We start from the raw sequence: 25,863 nt of genomic DNA on the forward strand, positions 1-25,863 counted from the left end.
GCTCAAGAAACTTCCTGAAAAAGCACAAGATCAAATCCGCACAGACACACCCCTGGAACCCCGACCTGGGATATTCTATCTACTACCCAAGATCCATAAACCTGGAAATCCTGGGCGCCCCATCATCTCAGGCATTGGCACCCTGACAGCAGGATTGTCTGGCTATGTAGACTCCCTCCTCAGGCCCTACGCTACCAGCACTCCCAGCTACCTTCGAGACACCACTGACTTCCTGAGGAAACTACAATCCATCGGTGATCTTCCTGATAACACCATCCTGGCCACTATGGATGTAGAAGCCCTCTACACCAACATTCCACACAAAGATGGACTACAAGCCGTCAAGAACACTATCCCCGATAATGTCACGGCTAACCTGGTGGCTGAACTTTGTGACTTTGTCCTTACCCATAACTACTTCACATTTGGGGACAATGTATACCTTCAGATCAGCGGCACTGCTATGGGTACCCGCATGGCCCCACAGTATGCCAACATTTTTATGGCTGATTTAGAACAACGCTTCCTCAGCTCTCGTCCCCTAAAGCCCCTACTCTACTTGCGCTATATTGATGACATCTTCATCATCTGGACCCATGGAAAAGAAGCCCTTGAGGAATTCCACCATGATTTCAACAATTTCCATCCCACCACCAACCTCAGCCTGGTCCAGTCCACACAAGAGATCCACTTCCTGGACACTACAGTGCTAATAAACAATGGTCACATAAACACCACCCTATACCGGAAACCTACTGACCGCTATTCCTACCTGCATGCCTCCAGCTTTCACCCTGACCACACCACACGATCCATCGTCTACAGCCAAGCTCTGCGATACAACCGCATTTGCTCCAACCCCTCAGACAGAGACAAACACCTACAAGATCTCTGTCAAGCTTTCTTACAACTACAATACCCACCTGCAGAAGTAAAGAAACAGATTGATAGAGCCAGAAGAGTTCCCAGAAGTTACCTACTACAGGACAGGTCTAACAAAGAAAATAACAGAACGCCACTAGCCGTCATCTTCAGCCCCCAACTAAAACCCCTCCAACGCATTATTAAGGATCTACAACCTATCCTAAAGGATGACCCAACACTCTCACAAATCTTGGGAGACAGGCCAGTCCTTGCCTACAGACAGCCCCGCAACCTGAAGCAAATACTCACCAACAACCACATACCACACAACAGAACCACTAACCCAGGAACTTATCCTTGCAACAAAGCCCGTTGCCAACTGTGCCCACATATCTATTCAGGGGACACCATCACAGGGCCTAATAACATCAGCCACACTATCAGAGGCTCGTTCACCTGCACATCCACCAATGTGATATATGCCATCATGTGCCAGCAATGCCCCTCTGCCATGTACATTGGTCAAACTGGACAGTCTCTACGTAAAAGAATAAATGGACACAAATCAGATGTCAAGAATTATAACATTCATAAACCAGTCGGAGAACACTTCAATCTCTCTGGTCACGCGATCACAGACATGAAGGTCGCTATCTTAAAACAAAAAAACTTCAAATCCAGACTCCAGCGAGAAACTGCTGAATTGGAATTCATTTGCAAATTGGATACTATTAATTTAGGCTTAAATAGAGACTTGGAGTGGCTAAGTCATTATGCAAGGTAGCCTGTTTCCTCTTGTTTTTTCCTACCCCCCCCCCCAGATGTTCTGGTTTAACTTGGATTTTAACTTGAAGAGTGGTCAGTTTGGATGAGCTATTACCAGCAGGAGAGTGAGTTTGTGTGTGTATGGGGGTGGGGGGGATGTGAGAACCTGGATTTATGCAGGAAATAGCCCAGCTTGATTGTCATGCACATTGTGTAAAGAGTTGTCACTTTGGATGGGCTATCACCAGCAGGAGAGTGAATTTGTGTGGGGGGGTGGAGGGTGAGAAAACCTGGATTTGTGCTGGAAATCACTTTAGATAAGCTATTACCAGCAGGACAGTGGGGTGGGAATAGGTATTGTTTCATATTCTCTGTGTATATATAAAGCCTGCTGCAGTTTCCACGATATGCATCTGAGGAAGTGAGCTGTAGCTCACGAAAGCTTATGCTCTAATAAATTGGTTAGTCTCTAAGGTGCCACAAGTCCTCCTTTTCCTTTTGCGAATACAGACTAACACGGCTGTTACTCTGAAACCTAACATAAGAAAGAGGCTCCTAATGAAGCCTATTTAGCTCTGGTCTTTGAACAGTGGGGAGGAACAGCTTAAACCAGTCTATTGAGGACATTCTTGGCTGGGGATACCTGTCCCCACCCCTCTGACATTTGACCCCCTGGTTTAATAAGGTTCTTTCAAATGAGGTAAACCCCTCATTTGGGACAGATTAAGCACAGTCCTACTATTCTGTATTCCTACAATAATTACTACATGGGTAACCATATTTCACTACCCCTGCATTCAGTACTAAGGTGATTTGTACTGACCACACCACACGATCCATTGTCTATAGACAAGCTCTAAGATACAACCGCATTTGCTCCAATCCCTCAGACAGAGACAAACACCTACAAGATCTCTATCAAGCATTCTTAAAACTACAATACCCACCTGCTGAAGTGAATTGAAATGAAACTCTTCTTAATCTGAATGCTAAAAGTGAAGAAGCAGCATTTGAAACTACTGCTCGTGTATTCCGAACAGCCTACTACATTGCCAAAACAAGTCGACCCCTCAGTGATCAGGAGAGCCTCATTGACCTACAGCAAATCAATGGAATTGAAATGGGGCGTTCGTTGCATAGTAGAACAGTTTGTGTAGACATAATCAGTCATATAGCCACTGAAATGAAAAAGAGAATTGTCAACAAAATCATCGACAATAGGCAAAAATTACAGTACTTGTCGATGAATCGACTACTCTCGCTGGAAACTCGACTTTCATCATTTTTTTGAAAGCCAGTATAGATGGAATTATGAGGCCTCTTACATTTCCTCTGGACTTGATAAAGCTGCAAAGTGCAAAAGCAGCAGCCATTAAAGGGGAAATTTTGAAATGCTTGTTGCGTTGTGGGTTCACTAAAGAACTATTATTGGAAGTGATGATAAGCTTTTGTAGTGACGGCGCAAATGTGATGTTAGGAGTCAAAGCTGGTGTTGGAAAACTACTACAAATGGACTTTCCTAATGGGATATTATGGCCTTGCCTCAACCATAGACTGGAACTTGCTGTTGATGAAGCTTTAGAAGTCACCGGAGGTACAAATGACTTTAAGGCCTTCTTGGATGCATTATATTCCTTGTACAGTCAATCACCAAAAAACTCTTGTGAACTGAATGCTCATGCCAATGAATTCCACATTGTACTTAAAAAAAAAATCGGCAAAATATTCAATTTAAGGTGGGTGGCGTCAACATGGAGAGCAGTCAATGCAGTGTGGCAAACATACCCTGCTTTGGCAAAACACTTTGAGACAGCCCCACAAGACCTGTCAAGAGTCGGAAGCGAACGTATTAAATTTCAAGAACTGCACTCAAAGCTGTGTTCTGTAAATTTCATTAGAAACCTTTCGTTAATGCTGGATGTTCTGACAGAACTGAAGAATTTGTCCGAGATGTTTCAAGAAAGAGACATGACCATTCAAAAGCAGACAACCTAATGCAAATATACATCAAGAGAATCGAAAGCCTAAAAAGAGACCCAGGAATTCACTCTGAAGGAGCTCAGAAGGCTGAACAATCCATGATGTTCAAAAACAGCAAATTAAATGGCGCTAGAAAAAGCCCCAGAATCAACTCATCTCAATTCATTCAAGCAGTCATTGACAACATGAGGACAAAACTCTTCACAACTGCCTCAAACAAAGCCGATCAAAGCACACGTAAAGAAAGGGCTTCCAATTATAAGGACTTAATTAACAATTTGTCAGTTTTGAATCCTGAAAAATGGCAAGAGAATCCAGAGAATCCCCACTTTGGAGAAAAGGAAATAAGAGCATTGGCTGATCAACTGAGAATCAATCAACAAGAAACACACTTGGAATTTGTTGAATTCACGGCTTCTGGAGGAAAAAACATTCCTGGTAAACTTAAAAAACTCGTCCTTGCAGTGGACACCCTTGCTGCAAGCAACGCTGATTGCGAAAGAGGATTCAGTGCGATGAACAACATCATTACAGTGAAACGGACTATACTTACCACTTGTCATGTGCTGGACTTGCTATTCATTTCATGGGTGGGACCTCCTTATACTAAATGGAATCCCATGCCATATGTGAAATTGTGGCTTGGAAAGGGCAGACGTGCAGCACATTCATCTCGAGGCATGGCACGACAACAGGGAGAGGAGCGAGATCAGCTGTATGGCCCAATGTGGGAGTTTCTATAAGGATGCTTTGCTCCATCTAGTCCCACCCAGGGATGCCCCTTTCTTGCCCCCATTGGCTAGCCAACTCACACCTTCCACATGCCAGGACTGAGCCAGGGACTGGGGCGGCTTTGCTGTGGGCAGTGGTTCCCCTTGGAGCTGCAGCCCCCACCTACCATCCCCTATCGCTTGTGTTGTTGCTGCTGCATGCCCCTCGGACCTCTGTCTCCTCCCTGCTGAGGGGGGGCGGGGCGGGGGAACGGGGAGCCTAGCCCAGGTCGGGCAGCCTGGCTGGAGGAGGAGGGAAGAGAGAAACCAATGTGACGGTGAGTTTTCCCCTTCCACTGGCTTTTATTAGCTCTGGATTTAAGCTGTGCAGTAAAATGCCTATTGTATTCTGCCCCTGCCTTGGTCTCACCTCCCCCCCCCCCCAACAACTGTGAATGAAATTAACAAGGATGCCAGAAAGAGCCCCGAATCGCAGTCTGAACCGGGGAGGGAGCAGCAAGTTTAAACTGTTCCTATGCAGTCAGCAGTCATCCTTGGTAGGCTTCTCCCTCAGCCAGTCCCCCTGCTCCCTGCTACAAGCTAGAGAGGAGCCGTTGCAGCCCCTGCTGGGGAGCAGGGGGGAAACGGGGAGCCTAGCCGCAAGCCGCCTGGCTGGAGGAGGAGGGAGGAGAGAAACCAATGTGACAGTGAGTTTTCCCCTTCCACTGGCTTTTATTACCTCTGGATTTAAGCTGTGCAGCCAAATGGCTGTTGTATTCTGCCCCTGCCTTGGTCTCACACAACCGCCCCCTTCCCCCACTCTCAGCAACAACCCTGAGTGAAATTAACAAGGAAGCCAGAAGTAGCCCCTCATTCCCCGGTTCAGACCGCAGAGTGAACAGCTAAATTTAAAAAGAAAAGGAGGACTTGTGGCACCTTAGAGACTAACCAATTTATTTGAGCATAAGCTTTCGTGAGCTACAGCTCACTTCATCGGATGCATTCAGTCTGAAGTGAGCTGTAGCTCACGAAAGCTTATGCTCAAATAAATTGGTTAGTCTCTAAGGTGCCACAAGTACTCCTTTTCTTTTTGCGAATACAGACTAACACGGCTCCTACTCTGAAACCAGCTAAATTTAAACTGTTCTTATGCAGGCAGCAGGCTACCTGGGTAGCCTAGCCGTGTCGGCAGCCTGGCTGGAGGAGGAGGAGGGAGGACAAGGAGAAAAATGTGACAGTGAGTTTTCAGGCTTATTCCAATAGTAAAGTTTTATTACAGACAGTACTGGTAGTAGTACTGTAAGTCATGGAATAGTAGGAATGGAATAGTAGTACTGTAAGTCATGGAATAGTAGGGATCCATGAAGTATGCAGGAGAGGTAGGTTGCTTGTGTTTGGACTGTATGAGTAAGAAATGTAACTTACTTCCACTGCTGGCCCTGCCCCTTCCGCCTGCGGCCCCGCCCCTTCCGGGGGGGAAAGAGTAGGACCCGTACCGGTAAGAGCTGTATTTTACTTTCACCCCTGGGTGCAGAGAAGGGTCGGGCATATGAAAGGGACTTTTGGGTTGCTGGACTTAAGACCCTGAAGGGAAAAGGACACTGCCCAACCTACTTGAGGGTGGGCCTTTTACTCATGATTTATGTTTATGAACCCTGTTTGCGGTGTTTTCCCAAATTAACACCCAGTTACTTCCCTCCTTTAATTAAAAGTTTCTTTTCTACACTCAGACTCTGTACTTGTGAGTGGAGAAGTATTGCCTCTCAGAGGTGGTGTGTAAATTTCCCAGGTCACTGGGTGGGGGCTCAACCTGGTTCTGTGTCGTATCAGTGAAAAGGAACCCCTAGATCTTGAACCCGGCCCTAGTTGCTGCTGGCTCCACCTGGCAGAAGGGTTACATTTGTGAATCACTTCATCTGAGGAAGCACATTTTAAGGCAGGGTAGAATAAGGAGAGTCTGGATTTTAATGGCCATGCAGTTGAAATATTCCAGACTACCGCCTCTTGGATATTGGAATCTTTCTGCAATCAACTCTATGAGGTGAAAACAAGACTTTTCCTGTCTGATCCTGCTTAAACTCAGAATTGAGCATTTATTCTCCATTTTCTGGGAGAAACACAGACAATTATAACTGGAAAAAACCTGATATCCCTAAGAAGGTGGATATTTCTGAGTCACAGGAATTGAACATAAACTGAATTTAGATTTATACTCTCGCTTAATTGATTTTAGTTTAAATTTATTGAGAAGGGATATTTTTCTGTGATAATTCCTTTATCCTAATTTATGCTTATTTTTTTGTATGTGTATGTACATCCCATTCCTATAACTGCAGGACACTGAATACTTTCAGAGGGTATCACTTGGATTATCTTTGGACAAAGGATTTTTCATTATCACAGATTAGGCTTTTTCAAATCCTAAAGCCTCTTGTGTTTGGCTCACCATATTGACACTGGTACAAGCTGTGGGACAACAGAACCCAGGGAGAAGAAAAGGATGAGTTCAGCCCCAGCAACACATTGGCTTCTGTGCCACAAATTCGTTTAACCTTCATGAGAAGTTTTTTCAGTTACATCCCTGTGTGGCACAGAAACCAGGATGTTGCTTGGTGTTTCAGACTCTTTTCAGTTATAAACGTCTGTGTTTCTACCAGGAAATGGTCACTAAAGGTTCAAGTCAAGGTTCAAGGGCCAAACAGGAAAAATCTTGTTTTCACCTCCCACAGTTGATTGCAGAAAGCTTCCATTGTCTAAGAGGTGATAGAATGGAATATTCCAATTCCATGGCTATTAAAATCCAGAAGCCTGTGCAATCTCCTCAAATCTTGCCCTATCCGTTGCACAGTAGCCCTCCCTTGGCAGCTACAGAGGCTTACATACTGCAGAAATTGCTTCTCTCTGCTCTACAAGCATTTTTATTGCTAAAAAGTTCTTTTGATTTTATTATTAATTAATAGCACTAATCCCAGGTGACAAATTTTACGGTTAACCACTATCAATTATGTTCTCAGTTTTCATTAAGTACAATGGAGGTATTTCAATGGCTCATGTGAAATAAGGAGAACCTTTTGTGTATCTTTGCTCTTCACTTCAGAACATGTTCCCAATTAAAAATAATTTTTATCACAATTTTTTTCACAAGGTTGCTTTCATTTAAATACGCTCTAAGCTTTTAATTGTCAATGTTTCATTTTAACTTTTACTAGAAGCTATGCTCTCCATCCCAGTCCTGTTGCTTCTCTTGCAGTAAAAAGGGCTTTAAAAATAACTTTCCAACCCACATTTTGCTAGGTGAGCATAGATGACAGCTCAAAAATCTCTAATCAAGCCACAAAGCACTCAAGAATTTCAAGTAACTGTTAGAAATCTTTGCATGCAGAGATTTGTAGGAGTATGTGGGAATTTTCCCCTCAGTTATTTACCACCGCATGAATTCCTAGATTAATAATATGCAATGAGTTTTACTTATTTTAAACAAATCTGGAAAAAAAAATCTCCAAAGAAGAGACTTCTAATAATGCCTTCATTCAATGATGTGTTTCAGATTAATGAAGATCCTTTTCAATCCTTTAGAAACAACCATGTATTAATATTACTCAGTGTCTTCATGCACCTCCCCACATCCACAGGCCACTTCTTGTTTCTCTTCCCTCCTCCTCCTCCTGTTCCTCCCTTTTATGGAATAGTTCTATTTAGCAGAAGGGGGAAACAATCCTCAACACATGTACATGGATTTAGTCTGAATCACACTGAAAACTCCATGTTAATTTTAAAATGTTAACACTAGATGTAACAAAACAATAGTATATAAATGTAGAGAGCTCAGTGAATATTCACTACAAATAGGTTATTTGATTAATTTTTCTGCCACCTACAAGAAAATTAGTTACCACAGATATACACATTATTCAATATTAGTCTATGAATTCTTGAGTAATTTTATTATTCTGTGGATTGACCATGAACAATTCATAGTGAATATTCACTATTCAATATTTAAAATTCCATCTGTGATGGTTGGTTATAACTGGTGTTTTAACTATCCAGATATCTGAGCACATTCATCAAAGAGGTTTTTAAATTTAGGACCCAGAAATAAGAAAATCCAATTAGAGAGGAAGCTACTCCTTTGCAACAGACAATAGCTGATTAAGAACATAAGAGAAAAACCTGGGTACTAATGATCACAAGATCATTGAATTCACCCTAGTTCAGAATAAATATAGAACCAAGATTTCAGGAAAGTCAGTTTATTTAATTGTGAATTCTTTGGGACAGAGACCATGTCTACCTCTGTATTGGCCCAAGTGCCAAGTAAAATGAGGTATCAATCAATTAATTTGCAGGTTTTGGATGCTACTTCAGGACAACAAATAAAAATAATAATTGAATAAGTCCAGAGACTAAGGAGCAATGGGAAGAAACATTACAATTTATGAGCGTGGAAGAAGGATGAAGAAATCCTAAAAGATACAACAGACTGCAGTCCCTCTGAAAAGAGGAACTTGCTCAGGCAAAGTTCCCACAGCAGTCAGGGCATTTGATTAGGGAATAGACGATTTGACTCAAAGGCTCTTAGGAAGAATAAAGGACCATCATGGCTTCACAGGGAACTGGAAAAAGAACTGAGGTTAAAATAATAATAAAACAGTAATGAAAAGAATTGAAAAGCAGCCTTAAGTTTCTTCAGTGAGTATCACCTGCAGGCTGTAATTTGCTGTTCCAAAGGCTGAGATTTTGTTTGTTTGTAGTGGAGGTAGTGTTTTTCACTCCCCATTTTAGGAATCGCTGAAGGAAGATTAAGGGCCTATCCAAAGTCCAGGGCAAAACTCCCATTGACTTCACAGATGAAGGACTGACCCCAATAGGCATCATATAAAATGACAGGTTTCAGAGTAACAGCTGTGTTAGTCTGTATTTGCAAAAAGAAAAGGAGTACTTGTGGCACCTTAGAGACTAACCAATTTATTTGAGCATAAGCTTTCGTGAGCTACAGCTCACTTCATCGGATGCTCAAATAAATTGGTTAATCTCTAAGGTGCCACAAGTACTCCTTTTCTTTATATAAAATGATGTATATAAGAAGAGTGGAATGTACTATTATGTGGCCATCTTCATTTGTGCCCTCTAATACCCTGTAAAGTGAACTCTGAGTTGAACTCTGCATTACCCTGTCTACTGAGTAGGGCTGGTTCAAGAGTTTCTGTCTACAACGTTTTTTGATGGAAAATTGGGTTTTAGACTAAATTAAATTTTTATTGAAAAGCAACTGCTTTTTGGGAAAATGTTTAAATTTTAACTGAATAGTTTTCAGCCAAAACCTAAAATCTTTCCGTTTTTGGCTGAAAAGCTTCGGGTTTTTTTTATAAAAATAGAATTTTTTTGTATTCATTTTTCAGTATTCAACTCCTTCAATTTTTAACATTAGCAAGAACTGGGAGAGGATTTTTGACAATTTAATTATTCAGTTAATACTAACTACCATATTCTCAAAACCCATGTACAAACTCTGATGTGCAAGCACAACCCGTGATTTGCATATCTATACAGGTAGGCGTACCTATAAATGATTGGCTGTGCACCTAGCAATCAGGCATTCAGTGTTTAAAATCTAGACCTTGGAAAATAGGGTTAGTGCTGCAGGATTATCACTACAACCTTGAATAGTCAATATTCCTCTTATCTATGTTTCCACATTTTTTCCCTTCTAACAGGCCTAAAAGTTGCACAGTTGTATTTGATTTTTTTTTCTCAGCTGGAAAGGCTATTGAAATTTTTTTAATTAGATTTCTGTGGTTTCATTTTGACTGATGGATAAAGCAACAAGAGAGGTTGACACCATATATTAGCTTCTGCTAAACTCTGATATTACTAGTATAAATTTCTATGGCCCAATTTTGCATCTTGACAACAAAATAGCATGTCTTGCAAGTGTGATAACATTCTTGGGGGTAGTAACATATCAAAAAGTATTCCTCCAAGCTCATACAATATTAAAACATTCTCTCAACAACTAAACACTGTGAATCCTGAATCTTACGAAGAAAAGATACAAAAATTGTTTTTAGATAATTAGGTTACCCTCTCTAACTAGTGTCTCATCCGTAAATATTAAGGCCCCAATCCTGCACAGACTTACTTATGTTCTTACCTTAATGCACGTAAGTAATTACACAGAAGTCAATGGGTCTATTCAAATGTGAAGTAAAGTACATGTGCAAATCTCTGCACGATTGATGACTAATTTTGCAGATACATTCCTCTTTTAAAATAATATTTTTTGACATCCTAAATTATTTCATCTTGAAAAGCTATTTTCATGAAGTTTTTTGTGTCATATTAATTCTCCATCTATTAAAATTGCATTTGTATTTATCTGAATGCCTGCATGACAGAGCAAAAGCAAGTTCAATTGGTTATCACCGAACAGTGGAAAGAAAGTGAAAATAATGTCCAGATCCTCAGCTGGTAAAAACTGGGATAGCTCGACTGGTTGTAATATTGCTACGCTGATTACAACAGCAAAAGCTCTGGCCGAGTGCAAATTTAATACCAAGCCATTTGAACAAGGACAAAGTACAAAGCTACTGCAGTCCAAGATTATAGTTGCAGCATAACAGCGTGAGTAAATTAATAACATTATCAGAGTCTATTACAGCAATGTTCTGAACTGTGAAAGATGAAACGAAGCAGTGTCATAGTCACTACACTGGTCTTAGCAAAGCGTCAGTGGTGTCAGTGAATGCCCCTGGTGTGAGCAAAGGAAAAGATAGTCTTTTAGCCAGGTATACTAACGATGTGAACAAAAATTTTCAAAAATGACAAATTTACAATGTCAGCAAAAAGAAAAAGGAAAAATTTCCCTTGTGATAGCTAAATTTTTATATTTACTACAAATTAATAGATACATTAGTTGAAATTCTGAACATTTTAAATTGATTGATTTTGTTAAACAAATACACTGTTTCAAAAGAAGAACAAGATAATATGTCAAACACTTAACAGGGTTGTATGTGAACTTATGGCTGAAGTGTAAATATATATACAGCTTTATGATCAATTTATTTGGCCTTGTGTTGTTCCTCACATTTAAAAGGACATTAATTTTAAAGGGGGAGTGGGGGAATCATAGGGCTGTAGAGATTGACTACATCACAAGCACATTCCAGTTGTCACCATGGCAACTCCACAGGACCCATATGTCATAGTTGCAAGGTCAGCTGCACCTCTGTCCCCTTTGTGGTCTCTCTGAGTGTATCACCTCAGATATCAGACATGCCTTTACTTCTCCTAGGGAGGAATCATGTGGTTCTCCCACTCTTAGCCTGGGCCCTAGTCTACAGCACCCTCTATCAACCGTGTTTACCCAGCAGGTCCAGCTAGGTTCTGAAAACTGCAGTTCTTCCCTTTAGCAGTGTGATCAGTGCTCAGTACAGTGATCAGATAGCATTGTTAAACCTAAGTACTGTTTATTTTAAACAGTAGAAACAAAGCATTGCAGGATTTAAAAACAGCAAAAGGTCTAAACGTAACCATTCTTGGTTAGTAACCTAGGCAGGCCTAATTTCATACACCCCAGCAGGTGGCTGAGTCTCAGCCTAATTCTTCTGAAAAATTTCCCTGTCTCTAAAAAGAGAGTCTGTTTTTTTTTTTAATTGCTATAGTATTTTGATCTTGTATGTTCCCAGGCCTTTTCTTGCCCTGGCATTGTCTTAACACCCATATGTGTTTGCGGAAAAGTGGCTTATCTTCAGTCATTTTACCATCCTGTTTGTTTTTCCTTACAGACTCTACAACACTAATCCAATATGTTCGCACAGTAAACACCCCAATAACCAGGTCAACCTACAGTAGTCGTAAATTGTAACAGCACAGTTCCAATTCTGTCACAGCCTTTTCAGCAACTGACCAAGAGATAAAAGAACGAAGAGTACTTGTGGCACCTCCTTGTTCTTTTTGCCGATACAGACTAACATGGCTACCGCTCTGAAACCTGTGACCAAAAGATGTTATTGACATAGCTCTGTGCCCCAAGAGGAGCAGATTATAGCACTTCTCAAACTTCTTTGCACCTCGACCCCCTTCTGATAATAAAAATGACTACACAACCCCAGGAAAGGGGACTGAAGCCTGAGCCCTGCTGCCCTGGGGGTGGGGGTGAAGCCAGAGCTTGAGGGCTTCAGCCCTGGGTGTGGGAGCTGTAACCTGAGCCCTGCTGCCCATGGCTGAAGCCGAAGCCTGAGTCCTGATGCTCAGACCTGAAGCCCTCTGGTTTTGGCTTCAGCCTTGGGCAGTGGGGGCTCAGACTTTGGCTTCAGCCCTGAGCCTCAGCAAATCTAACACCAGCCCTGGCAACCCCATTAAAATGGGATCACAACCCACTTTCAGGTCCCACCCCACAGTTTGAGAACCACCTTTGCCTCAGAAACTTGCTGAAAAAAACAAAACTGGTGATATGTCTATCATATACTTCATATAAAACCCAAGTGAAGAGACACCACCTTGGATCAGGTCTGGTGTAAACAACTGAGTAACAGCTAGTACCCGTTTCCAGAGGCACAAGGGTCTACATTTGTCTGCACTGGAAAAGATCTAAAGGTTCAGTAATTATTTAGCTAGGATTAGGATAAAGTTAATGTATTTCAAGGGGTATTTACTTTTGTGTTTCTTAAATATGTAACTTGTTTCCTGTTTTTTGTTTTGGTGATAAATAAGAATGTCAGTGTTTGTTGTATTCGTCAACTGGAGATTTGTTTCAATTAGGCTCGAAGGCCAGATCTACAAAAGGGACTTAGATGTTGTGACACTATGCTTCACAATGCCTAAAGTTAAGGTGACTAGAAAAATCACAGAAACACACTGAGATCCGCACAGCCTGAGTTAGGAGCTGAGGCTTCTATACAATGTATGCGGGGAAGAGAGGTGCCTTGGAAAGAGGTCCACAAACCAACATACTAGGTGGGGAATCGCCTACGGTAGCTAATGGGAGATCCAACAAAAGGGATGCATCCTAAGCCCTGCTCATCTGAGTTCAGTCCCTAAGCCCTTGCTAAAGAAAGTGCCTAGCTCTATTGTGATTCATGAACCAGGAAGACAGGCACTTAGCCACCTAAGTCACCTGCAGGGCCTGATCAAAGGTTGTTGAACACCACATAAAACAGCTAGGGGAAGGGAAACAGGAGTAGGAAGAGTACTATAATCTATAGTCTAGTGGTTAGAATTTTCACCTGGGATATAGGAAACCCCTGGTTCAAGTCTCCCTCTCTGCCTAATGAGAGAGGAGTTGAACAGGGTTCTACAACTTCTCAGGTGAATGCCCTAGCCTATAGTGTCATTCTTAGTCATTGGCCAATTTAATATTTAATTAAAGAGGAAAAACTTAGATAACCTAGTGGTTAGAGTAGTCTCCTGCAAGATAGGAGACTGTTCAATTCTCTCCTTATCAGGCAGATGGAGGACTTGAACCAGGATCTTCTGTACTCCTAGGGGAGTGCCCTTAGCCACTGGGCTAAAGGTGTGCACACACACAAACCCCTAGGCAGAGGAACACCTATCTTCCTCATGGATTGTTCTGGGGTTTAGGCAGGAGACAGCCACCTGCATGTCTGAAGTAAGGCAACAGCACACATGCTTAGAGGCACAAACAAAGGCACCTAGGGAACTTTTACTGCAAAAACTTAGGTGCCGATCAACTTTAGGCACCTACAGAGTTAGACAGCAGCTGAGCAGGAGTTTGGTGGAATGCAGTGGTGCCTACAAACAGGACTTAAGGGCTTCAGGGCCTTTGTGGATTCAGCACAGTCCTTCGGTGAAATCTTGGCTCTGTTAAAGTCAATGGGAGTTTTGCCATTTACTTCACTGGAGCCAGAGTTTCACCTCTTGACTTCAATAGGATCTAAGCACATGCTTGAAACACTCTACATTAAAAGCAAAGACACAGAAGTACCAAGAAATGTTAATCTCAAACTCTATAAAAACAACTGAATCACAGTGAAAGAATACATATAGAAAGTGCATCAAAAACTGTTATGACAGACCCAGCACTCGCATGAGACAATAGTGACAACTGTATTATTAACCGCAGAAGGTCATAATCAACAACCAGAAAGAAAGTGTGTTGTGGCTACAGCTTTAAATTACTTTGTACTATTGAATAATGGTATATCTGAACACATCCATAGATAGATCTTTCTTTAAACAGGAGGCCAATATTCCATTTTAAAGTGTCCCATTTGAAACAAACTTCAATTAATCTTGTTATGAATTTATACTATCTTTCCATACAATAGTATAATTGGGTGGTCTATAGTCAAATGAGAACAAGTAATATGAAATAGACAGTTCAAAAATAAAAATGTCTATGTTTAAATGAAACTATACAGATTGAAAAGGAAATAAAAATTCAGTTTGAGATTTTGACACCAAATAATCCAGAATAAAAATTAGTTTTCAATAGAAAAAATCCTGCTGCTCTTAACTCATAACCATCATATGTATTTTTAAAACATGACTTTTGCTGCCATCATGTGGCTCTTCCCAGAACACATTTACAAATGTCAAATGCTATGTGATTACAACACTGTGGTTTTATACCATTTTCTCTCATCCTCATAATTTGTTCTTTTCCACTTGGCTAACAAGGATTTTTCCCCCCTCTTCCATATGTTTCAAATGAAGCTTTAAATTAACACAGCTGTCTTCTCATGTATCAGTTTCTTTCTTGCATCAGAATCAGTGATGAGGTTTGTAAGAATGTGAATGGTCTCAGTTAACCAATACTGCACAAGGGCAAAAGACCAACTATTGCTTTAAAAATAATTCTCAGTAACACTGAAATAGAAGGGACAATATTGCTTTTCATCTGTACCTTTGTCCTGTCATAGATATGCTGTCCACCCACCCTGGCAGCTGCTGGAAGTCCTGTCTGCATTATGACATTGCAGAGCCAATAATCTTCTAGAGATGCCTGAGAGATATCAGGAGCTAGGCAGGACTTTCCACAACAGGCCAGCACTAGTGGACTTGAGTACAAGATAACAGAATTTAGACCATGGAAGGCCATAGTAGATTAAAACAACATGAAGGTGGCTAAACAATTGGGCCTAAAACAGGGCACTGGCTTGGTAGTCAAGAGACCTGGGTTCTACCTACCATGTGACCTTGAGCAAGTCACTCATCTCATCTCTGTGACTCAGCAGCCCCCCCTGTGAAATGAGGATACTGCTATACACTGTCCTTTGGAAAGTGCTCTGAGACCTAAGGATGAAATGCTATATGAAAACTAAGAATGACTGCCCAAAACCACCCTTTTCACTATTGCCTCAGTCCTGGCAATACGGCAGAAGGAGCAAGGCAGCCTCTCAAGCAGGCAGATCCCAGACATAGCTCTCTGGCCGAGATTTTCAAAGGGGCCATAACCACACAAATCCCATTGAATTCTATGGAAGTTGGGGGAAATAACTGCCTTCAGATCCTTTGAAAATCTCAGCCTTTATCACCACTCAGGCTAGCATTCTTCAGTTTCTCTTTAATCAGTTTTAGACTCTAGTGCTCTTAGAAAAAAAAAGAGAGAAAACTTTCTGAAATAAAACCTCTGTCATCTGTGCATAAACCACTCTCAGTTGCCTTAACTTACACACCATCTTAGTGTTACAAAGGTCACTGTCACTACCTACCCCCCGGTCTCTCTGTCTGGATGGACACCAGTTTGTGAGTGAACCCACCTGCTGGGAATCACATCTCATCCGCCCCCTGGGTCTGGAGAGTGACAAGGGCTGGGTGGGAAATTTTCACAATTTCAAACATTTTTCCTGTTCCACATTGGGATGAAACTGCAACCTTTAGAAATGCTTCATGAAAAGCAGAGAGACCCACCCCAGTAGTTAGGGAATTCTCTTGGGATGTGGGAGTCATAGGGACTTGAACTTGGGTATCCATATCTTATGTGAGTGCCTTAACCACTAGGCTAGTCAATGTCTCAGATCCAAAGTATATTTATACAATGAGGAACAGCTCCAACAGAAAAGAGATAAAGAGCACTGACCTAGAATGTGGCAGACCCAGGTTCATGTTCCTGTCCTTACTTTGAATCAGGCAGAGCAGGACCTTGAAGAGGGGTCTCCCACATTCCAGGTGAGTGCCCTAGCCACCTGGCTATTCCAGGGGCTCTCTTTCTAGTTCACCCCTAGTTCTGAGATGACTTCCATCAAAAATTAATAATTTCCACACAGGTTTTGTTTCAATGAATTGGCATTTAAAAAAAAATTGTTCTGTAGCAGATTCTCGACCTGTTCTAGTGGTGACTGGTCACAGTTTGTAGCTGTGGGTCTCTCAGGCATATTCCCAGATACACACCTTGTATCTAGCACCCTTCTTGGACAGTAAGATCCTTCAGTCCAGCTGCCTTAGATCCTCAAAGGAGCATTCCAGCCCTTCAGGGACAAGATGGCAGGCAGGCAAGGAACTCAGGTTTAGAAAAGGAATTTCTTAACCACAGGCATTTTACTCTTCAACAGCATTAGAGAGTTACAGATTTTTGGAAAATAACAAACAATCCTGAAATCAGCCCCCTCTGTGTCCTGTGTCTGGTGAGCCTCCATAGGATAAGCAGCTTTTCTGATTTTCTACCTCCTTAGCCCAGTCTTCCTGCATGGTGGCTATGATCTGCTACACACACTCCTGTCAGAGAGAGAATTCCCCTCTTAAATGTAGTCTCTGACCTCATTGGACCATATACCCAGGTTGAGAGAGTTCATTGTTCTTGTGGTTGGGCTGGTAATTGAGAGAGAATCAGACCTGATAGCATTATATTGCTCTTTGCCAACTTCTCAGACAGTCATCCAACTAGGTGTCAAGCCCCTACTGCCAAAAAATGGATGCCCTAACCTACAATGGAGGTTTCAATACAAAGGGGAGCCCCTAATAAGAAATGACATTAATGGGCAAGATGGTGTTCTCAATAGAGTAGAGATCTATCCTCACTCTGTCAGTCACGAAAGGCTAATCAAAGATTTTGATCCAGCTGTTCATACTCTCAAAGCAACCTTTGGCTGCACAGTGTGTATTCAGCCACCAACAAACTGGCCACCTATTTTCAGCTCCCAGTAAAGCACAATTCCTAAACTTTTATTTTTTAAAGGGACACTAATGAAACATTCTTGGGTCTGACAAACATAGACACTCATTGGAATAGCACTTTAAAAAAGTGTCTCATCAATAAACACAAACCTATCCCATACTCCGAGATGAGTCTTGAAACGATGTTAAAGCTCTATCTCCTGTCTTGGGACTCACTCACTCCAAACCTACCCACTCCAACCCCCAACAGGACATTGTTTTTGTTGTGATCACCAGCGCAAACATGCATCTGGCAACATTCCTCACTCTCCCAATATCACCATTCTGTGAGCCACTAGGGACTTTTCATTGACAAGATCAAGTATTCAGAGATGAAGGAACTTGTCAGCTTCATTCCCCTGCCATCACACAAAGCTAGCTGGTAGAGGGACAAAGTGATGTGCACACTGCACAAGAAGAGTTGATCTTTTCCCACTCAGCCTTAGGGGTTGGGATTTTAAGGCTTTCTCAGCCAGCTTTTGCCAGTCAGGGTGGAGAACCTTCCAAGAAGTTGATACTCAAGGTGACCACCCTGCTTGCCCACCCCTAAAACAAGCCCTGCTCTCAGCCCTTGTTTTGGAAGGATGATTTTATTATTGTAAATGTTTTTATTTTAAAGTATTTAATGTTCAGGAGTCCACATCGCAGTAAGTAGGCACGTCAGCAATCTGTGCAGAGACTACAGACTGTCTGACCATGGATACTGACCTACCCCTTTACCTTCAATGCCAGTTCCTCCAGTGTAGGATTGGGCTCCACTAGTAAGGCAATGTGGCAAAGTGCGCTGTCCACGCTGTAACCCCTTTGTATAGAGTCAAACAAGCAGCTTTCACAAACGTGTTCACAAAAATGAGAGGAAATCCACTCTGCTCAAATACATTGGTTAGTCTCTAAGGTGCCACAAGTACTCCTTTTCTTTTTGCGAATACAGACTAACACGGATGTTACTCTGAAACTCTCGAAAATGTCATTGTAAGAGAGAGAGTTAAACAGTGGGCTCTGGCATTCTCTCTTTTATTGATGAGTCTCCCAAACCCAAATGGTGGGGTTTTTTTCAGAGAATCAATGCATACTGCATACCTGTACTCTGAGAGAGCCAATTCAAGCTCTGTTTTGTCTGAATACACTATCTACAGCGGAAAAGTTTGTTTCTGAATGGAAGAATTTTGCAGGAAAAGTATAGAGACACGTATATGATGTGGGAGGAAGTGATATTATTCTACATCAAAGTGACATAGCTGAAGAGTGAGATTTTTTTTTACTGTTTGTTTACATTCTTGCCTACTGTCCCAACGCTAGAAATGCACCAAGCGCATTCCAATAAACCTTCAGAGTCCAAATGATTCACTAGGCATAGCACAGTCGATTTCTCATAACAATTTTCTTCAAATATCAGACTGGCATAAATACCAAGGATGGAGAGACTTTATTTCATGTTATATAAGAAGATAGATTGACTAATACATGCTATTTTATAAATAGATCATGTCTGTCTGTGTGTACATGGGCTTTCACTATCAGGGGGTCATTTCAGCACAGCTGGCAGTATGCAAACAAACCAAGGGAGAGAGTAACAAAGGCGAGGCACAGACGTGCTGGCAAGAGTGAATTAACTTCATTTCTGAATATGAGTCAAGGTTACAAAAACTTAAAGCTGTCACCTGGCAGGGCCCAGTATCCACTGACTCCAAGAGCTAGATATATCTTCTATTTTTTGGAAAATCAAATGCAAATAAAGCATAATAGTAACAAAATGACAGTCAATAACCGACACAAATGCAGGATGGACATGTAAGACCTAAACCTCCATGAGTTGGGAAGATTATCCTACCTTACTTATATTAGGCATCTGTCAGTAACTACCACCTCAGAGCCTTGATGGTTTTCTGACCACATGGACACTTGCTCTCCTAGGATAGCAATTGCATTTGATGCCCTTATTCATATCTATTGGACCAATACAACTTCATAATTTGTTTGGTGGTATTATGGTGACCACATTATTAGCACAGTTGTTTTATCAACTAGTTAAGTTCAGCTTTTATTTTATCTTATGTTGGTAATGGGACTTCACATGCTGCATATATTTTTGGCAGCACACTGGGACCTATAATACATCACATTTATATTTCCTTAATGTATTTCAGTCCATTAAACAACACATCATCACATTCTTTAAGAGTTTTTTTTTTGGCTTGCTAAGTAGACAAGATATTCACCCATTTGATCATCTGAATTTCCTGGGTTGTAATGCTTCGTATTGGGATGATTACAATGTCTCTGTAATGTTTTTACCCTTAAATTACTGATACATACTCAACCTTAACTTCAGTTTAATGTAGTTTTTTCTGTGAACAAACTATAAGCAGTAGATACAAGAATCATTAGTAAGTTGGCTTAATAATTAATAGCTTAGGTCACATTTTTATAATTGTGAACTAATTAGCTTCATCCTCCTCATCACTGATCATCAAACCTCTTAGTCAGTCAAACTGCTAAATTATCATCATGTCTAAATACAGAAAAACAGAGGTGTTAAAAAGGTAGATTTCAAATGCTAATGTGTTTTCATTATAGTAAACTGTTAATTATACAGGAGCACACTATAAAATAAATTCCAGAGAGAATATATACACCAATAGAAGACAAAGAAACCCAAGGCCTACCTCATATTCCCTGCCATAAGGAGGCACAGATTGTAAATGTGAGAGAAAATGAAGAGGAAGAGAATGGTGCTGAAGAACATTGTCATCCAAGATCCATGATCCTCTCGAAACATTTTTAGCCGGAATAACTGACCTGTGGTGTGAATATTATAAGAAATCAGTTTTATTTTATCCAGAATACAAATGTATCTCTACTTTATAGCAAAAGCAAAACAGTTTGCTAAACTGTACTTACTTATGAAATGCAATAACTCGATTTTCTGTGTATAAAAAAAAAAAAATTCAGGATTTTACAGTTTCTATACCATTTTCAGCCTTTTCTTGCACTCAGCATAGCTGGAGAATATTCCTGCTATATTATAAGGTATTTGGGTATGCGCTCCATAAACTGCTGTCCACCCAACTTAGGCCCTGCTCTTACAATCAGATACACTAGTGTGGACCCCTGTACCTATGCAGAATCCCATGGGCTGAGCACGAGTCTGTACTAGTGGTTCAAACTGTAGGATCTCAGCCCTAGTCTGTTCAAGGAGAATAACACATTAATTCAATTAAGACAAATTACTATACAAGGGAAAACTATCTCTGGAATTAATCTAAAAGCCAACTTAATACTCAAGGCAAGAGTCACTTTTTTTTTTTAAACTGTGCTATATGTTAACTATTTTATAGGATATACTTTTGCAAAGGATGTGCCTTAGGGTTCTGTGTTCACACTTCTCAAATTCCCCACCAAAGGGCTTGCAGATGATGTCCACACCCTGTGGCATTGATAGAATTCCTTAATCTTATTATTTGATCTGATAGGGGTGCTAAAATTCATAAAGCTGCCAGACAAAATGGTTTAGATCTAAAAAGTTTTCACTACAAGCAGGATAACTTTTGCCCCCAAAAGAAACAATAACGAACCATTATGCAAGCAGAGAGAAGAAATGGCAACCTGTGCAAAAAACACAGGAAACTGTTAGGCTCAGGAAAAGCCAAAAAGCAAAACAGCAAGACATTTAAAAAAAAATGGTGTAAATACCATACTGAAGCAAAAGAAGGTTGGTTTGCTCTATAACAGGAAGTATAACCAAGCTTAATATCTCTTCAGGGTATCTGGTTCATAAATACAATGAAAACACAAAGGGGTTTATTTTACTTCTTTTTGCAAGAAGTAAAATAAACAATAATCAAACACACACTACCCTGTTAATATTAAATCCATGTCTTTCTCAGCACCTATCACCTTTTTCTCTACTAAAATATTTTTAAATTGTCTAAGCATCTTTTACTTTAACTGTTCTCCCAAAATGTCTTACAAATAATATGTACACTGAAAAGCAGTGATCGGAAGTGGAAACAGACTGTCCTACTGAGTCAGGAGTAGCAGGACTCCAGTTCAAGGAGTAGGAAGGTGATTGTTTAGAAGGGGAATTATACAACTGAAGGGGTATTTCCTAAATTAGGGCTTCATCCTGCAAAGTCCTGAGAACTCTGGTCCTGATCCAGCAAAGCACTTAAACACTTGCTTAACTTTAAGCAGATGAGCAATCCTATTGGCTCCAATCTATGCACATGCTTAAGTGCTATACTGAATCAGGACCACAATGCTCAGCACCTTAGACTGAGCCCTTAGACTGGGAAATCCAAAATCAGAATCTGGCCTAGCCTAGAACTGGCCAAAAACAACAAACAAAACTATTCACATAATTTTCCCCCTCCCACACACACACTTCTTTTTGAAATTTCATTTAGATGGTGATTTTCTGACCAGTTGCAGCGAGGACACACCTATTCTTCAAAATGTACTATGGCATCCTTAATTACCACATGTGTTTAACAAACAGTACTGCCTGGGTCAGAGGGTTTGGTTTACTACAGTTGTTCTGTAACCTCCTCTCAGAAAGATCCAAGACAATTGTGCTGGGCAATTTCCCCTTTCTTGTAGAGTTCTGCAGGTTGCCATGTGTCCTGTTCCATATCCACGGAATGCCAATATGGGAGATTTTGAGATGGTTTGAGCTACTCAAAACCACTACTGTGGCAAGACACTGGAGAGCTCACATTCCAGTACTGACTAGGCTCAACTCTGCTTAACGGCTGAGGTGGAACAACTGCACAGAAAGGTCTGGTAATTAAGGCTGTGCACTCGGTCTCAGGGCAGCTGGGTTCAGTTTCTGATTCTTCTGTTGACTTCCTGGTTGACCTTGGTCAAACTGTTTACTTTCTCTGTGCCTCAGTTCCGCACCTGTAAAATGGGAATAACAATACTTCCTCTACACCTGGGAGCGAGCCTCCCAGCTCGGATCCACAGACTTGTTTTATCAAGGCTCACACTAGCCCTCTGAAGATAGCATCATAGATATTGCAGCTTGGGCTCTGAAGCCTGTTGGCATGGATGAACTTGGGAGTCTGAGTTCCAGCCCCAGCTGCAATGTCAGAGTTATGTCCACACAGCTAGCATTAGAGCCCTACTAACACAAGTCTGTGGACCCAGGCTGAGAAGCTAGCTCCCAGATGCAGAGTAGACATGCCCGAAATGCTAATGTAGTAGAAATAGTAAATAATCACATTGCAAAGCAGAGCCTGCAGTGCCACTAACAAGATAATCATTTTTTATTTCCTAGCCAGAAATTGTCACTGCATCTCAGAGGACTAAATGTTATCTGGAGTGTCTGAGCTGTGATTATTTTCATGTTAATGTTCTTACCATTTCATAAATATAATATTACAACTGTATTTGGAGTAGGATTGGCTTTAATGTCATAGGCACAACAGTCTTTCTGCAATATAATGACATCCCCCAGTTCTACAGTTTACACTTAGCTGTAATGACTCCTACCTTCTGTTTGGCTCTTCATTTGCAGCTATTAAAGATCGAAGGAAGAGTGGGTGGGTGAAAGCAGGAAGGTTTAGAATTATTTTGCATTCGGGGCCTGAAGCCCAGCAAAAACAGAAAGGAAATATCACAGATTTGATTTTTAAAAGGGCTTAGATCAGCATATTACATTTAACACCCCACTAATAACCTGACACAGAAGGAATTTTTACTGATGAGGCAACATATGAGAAACATAAAAGACTTGCTGCTAAATACCAGGCAAGGAGATTGCCTGATTAAATATGACAGGTGGTAATATACAGCACATTGCTGTAGGCAGCAATGCTAAAGGGTCATCAGCTAAAATCTTAAACATTTTTTCATCATTTATTCACTGAAAATGCTCAGTATTTTACCCACAAATTTCCAATATTGTATCTTCAAACATGACAGGCTAAATATGAAACTCAGTGCAACAGATTACTTGCATTTTTGAGGTGGAGCTGGGAAGGTTTACTGACCATTATGATTCATTTCAACCATTGGAGAAAGCCCATTGACTCACTCATCCCATTCTCTCTGATCTATCTAATGGGAGCCTTTTCTCTTATCAAATATTTGAAGTAGAAAAGAGTGCATTTTTGGTAAATTTTTGTTATACCAAAGGCCATATTCTGCCCTGACACACATCCTGTGCAATCCAATATTGATTTCGCTGGGGTAGCAAAGGGCATAAGACTGGGCAGAATTTGGCACTAAGCATGTTATTCATCCACCTAACAGGTGATTTGCTACTTCTGCCTTTTTAGTTTGCACAGAATCAGGGCCATCCTTAGGATTTATGGGGCCCTACGCAGTATTATTAAACTGGTGCCCCTATGCCCAATGGCAGCCCGCAGCCCGGGGAAGGGGGGCCGGACGAAACAGCAAAGGATAATGAGACTCCCGGCCTGCCTCACAGTGGCGGAGAGTCACAGTTCCCTGCAGAGACCCCCGTACCCTCTCCCTCACGCACAATGGACATGCAGAGAGTACCTAATTAAAAACATTTAACTTGGGAATAAAGTATGTCAGTCACAGGTTTTTTGATATGCCCTGAAGTTTGTCAGACATTTATTTGCAAAAACTTGTTTCTAAAGTTTCTAAAGTCTAAATGTTTCTAAAGTTAAACTGGCTCTTTATTAACAGAGATGCTGAAACTGCACCTAGAATTTAATCACTGTGCAAACAGACTGACTGCTTGCTGCCTCTACCAACCTATTCCTTCCCGCAGTCTGTGTGCCTCCCTTCACGTTCCAGGCAGGTTGTGACATCTTTCCTTTTAACTGCTGTTGTTGTTGTCTTTTGTGCCACCATTTGCTGACTTGCTGGGGCCAGAGGTTACTAGTAGATAGACCAACTCAGGGACATGGCCTTTACCACCAGCACATTGCAGTCTGTTAGACCTCATAGTCTTTAAAGTGGGCTGTCTTCGAACCAGCCTCCCACTTCTTGTACATTGCAGCTGCTGGTGGGGGACTTGCTTCCACCCTATGGCTGTATTCAATCAGTTGGTCGGCTTACTCATATGCCTCAGTTCTCCAGGTATACCACCTACATCAGGCTAGCTGATGGCTGAGGGTCTTTCTAAGCCCACCTCGTCCTAGCCTGAGCCCAGTATGTCTGGGTGTTCTGGCTGTCTGCTGCTACTCAACAGTTGTCTTCAATGAAGTCTCTACCACGGTTCTTATTCTGTAGCTATATCACAGGACCTGTGTCCACTGTGTTGCCTTTTGCTATTGTTTTGTGTGCCTATTTGCTGGCTGGACCCAGGCCTGCTCATCCGTGTGTAGTGGGATCAGGTTCTTGGCTTTATTGTAGTGAGCTGCCCACCTAGGTTGACATTCTCTTAACTGCTTATGTGTACTGCCCATCGTTCTTCTGCTGGACCATGGCAACTTCTCATGGGAAGCAGAGTCTTGGTTCTCCAGACCATCAGCCCCTGTGCCAGCCTACTACAGTACAAGCTTTGTTATCCATCAGGTTGGGGGAATGGGGGGGTACTGGTAAGCCAAAAATTCTAGTTAACTAAGAGGGAGGGAGTTTGGGTGCAGGAGGAGGCTCAGGACTGAGGGTTGGGGTGCGAGAGGGGGTGCAGGGAGGCACAGCCAGGCAGCTCTGCACTCTGCCTCCACCTGCAGGTGCCCCCAGAGCTCCCATTGGCCACGGTCCCCAGCCAGTGGGAGCTGCAGAGCCAACGCTCGTGGTGGGACAGGAGCAGCACACAGCGCTCCTGTGGCCGTTCCTCCACCTAGGAGCATTGACCTGGCCATGCCTCTCTGGACACGTTGCCGCTTGTGGGGAGCCGCCCTGGTGAGTGCCGCCCAGATCCGGCACCCCAAAATCCCTCCCATGCCCCAATCCCCTGCCTGAGCCCCCTCCTGCACCCAAATTCCCTCCCAGAGCCCGCGCCCCGCACTCCCTCCCGAAATGCCAGTTTATAGAGCTTTCCAGTTTGTAAAGTGCCAGGGAACACAGCTTTTCCTGTATCTAGTTTATGGGAGGATGTATTGCAAATGGTTCAACATTTCCAGGTAGGGATTCCTTCCTATCTGTTTTGCATTTGCTGCCTTTACTGCTGACTCTGCCTACCCCTACGTAACCACAAAGCTAAGGTAAGACTTCTTGCGCTCAAATTCCCCTTTGGTGCTAAATCATTTGAATATTGCTGCAGTGTACTGAGAACCGTTGTTTAAGCATAGCACGTCACGTCTGCCGTACCTTGCAAAAAAGCACCTTCAGTTTCCTGATCACAGTTCTTGCCTGAGCATCTGGCAGATAGCCCACCTCCCAGAAATGGCAGTAGTAATCTATCATGATCATTAAAAGTGAACAGGTCTGTTCCAACCTTTTCCCAGAGTTGGGTTGGGATTTCATGGAGCTGTAGAGTCTCGTTCCATTGTTGATGTCTATA

General features: G+C 41.8%; 1 protein-coding gene across 3 annotated transcripts in view; it reads right to left on the minus strand.

Moving 5' to 3' along the window:
- The window catches only part of TMEM117 (transmembrane protein 117), a 320,747-nt gene that overhangs the window by 251,890 nt on the left and 42,994 nt on the right, over positions 1-25,863 (minus strand). For all 3 annotated transcript variants that reach the window (XR_014714338.1, XM_084650322.1, XM_084650323.1), the window contains exon 3: positions 20,105-20,237. Coding sequence is in view for 2 of the 3 variants with exons in the window: in XM_084650322.1 (XP_084506448.1) it covers positions 20,105-20,237 (133 nt within the window). In the remaining variant the exon portion in view is untranslated. The remainder of the gene's footprint in view (positions 1-20,104; positions 20,238-25,863) is intronic.

The sequence above is a fragment of the Lepidochelys olivacea genome (assembly GCF_965140295.1).
Source record: "Lepidochelys olivacea isolate rLepOli2 genome assembly, chromosome: 1".
Taxonomy (NCBI): domain Eukaryota; kingdom Metazoa; phylum Chordata; order Testudines; family Cheloniidae; genus Lepidochelys; species Lepidochelys olivacea.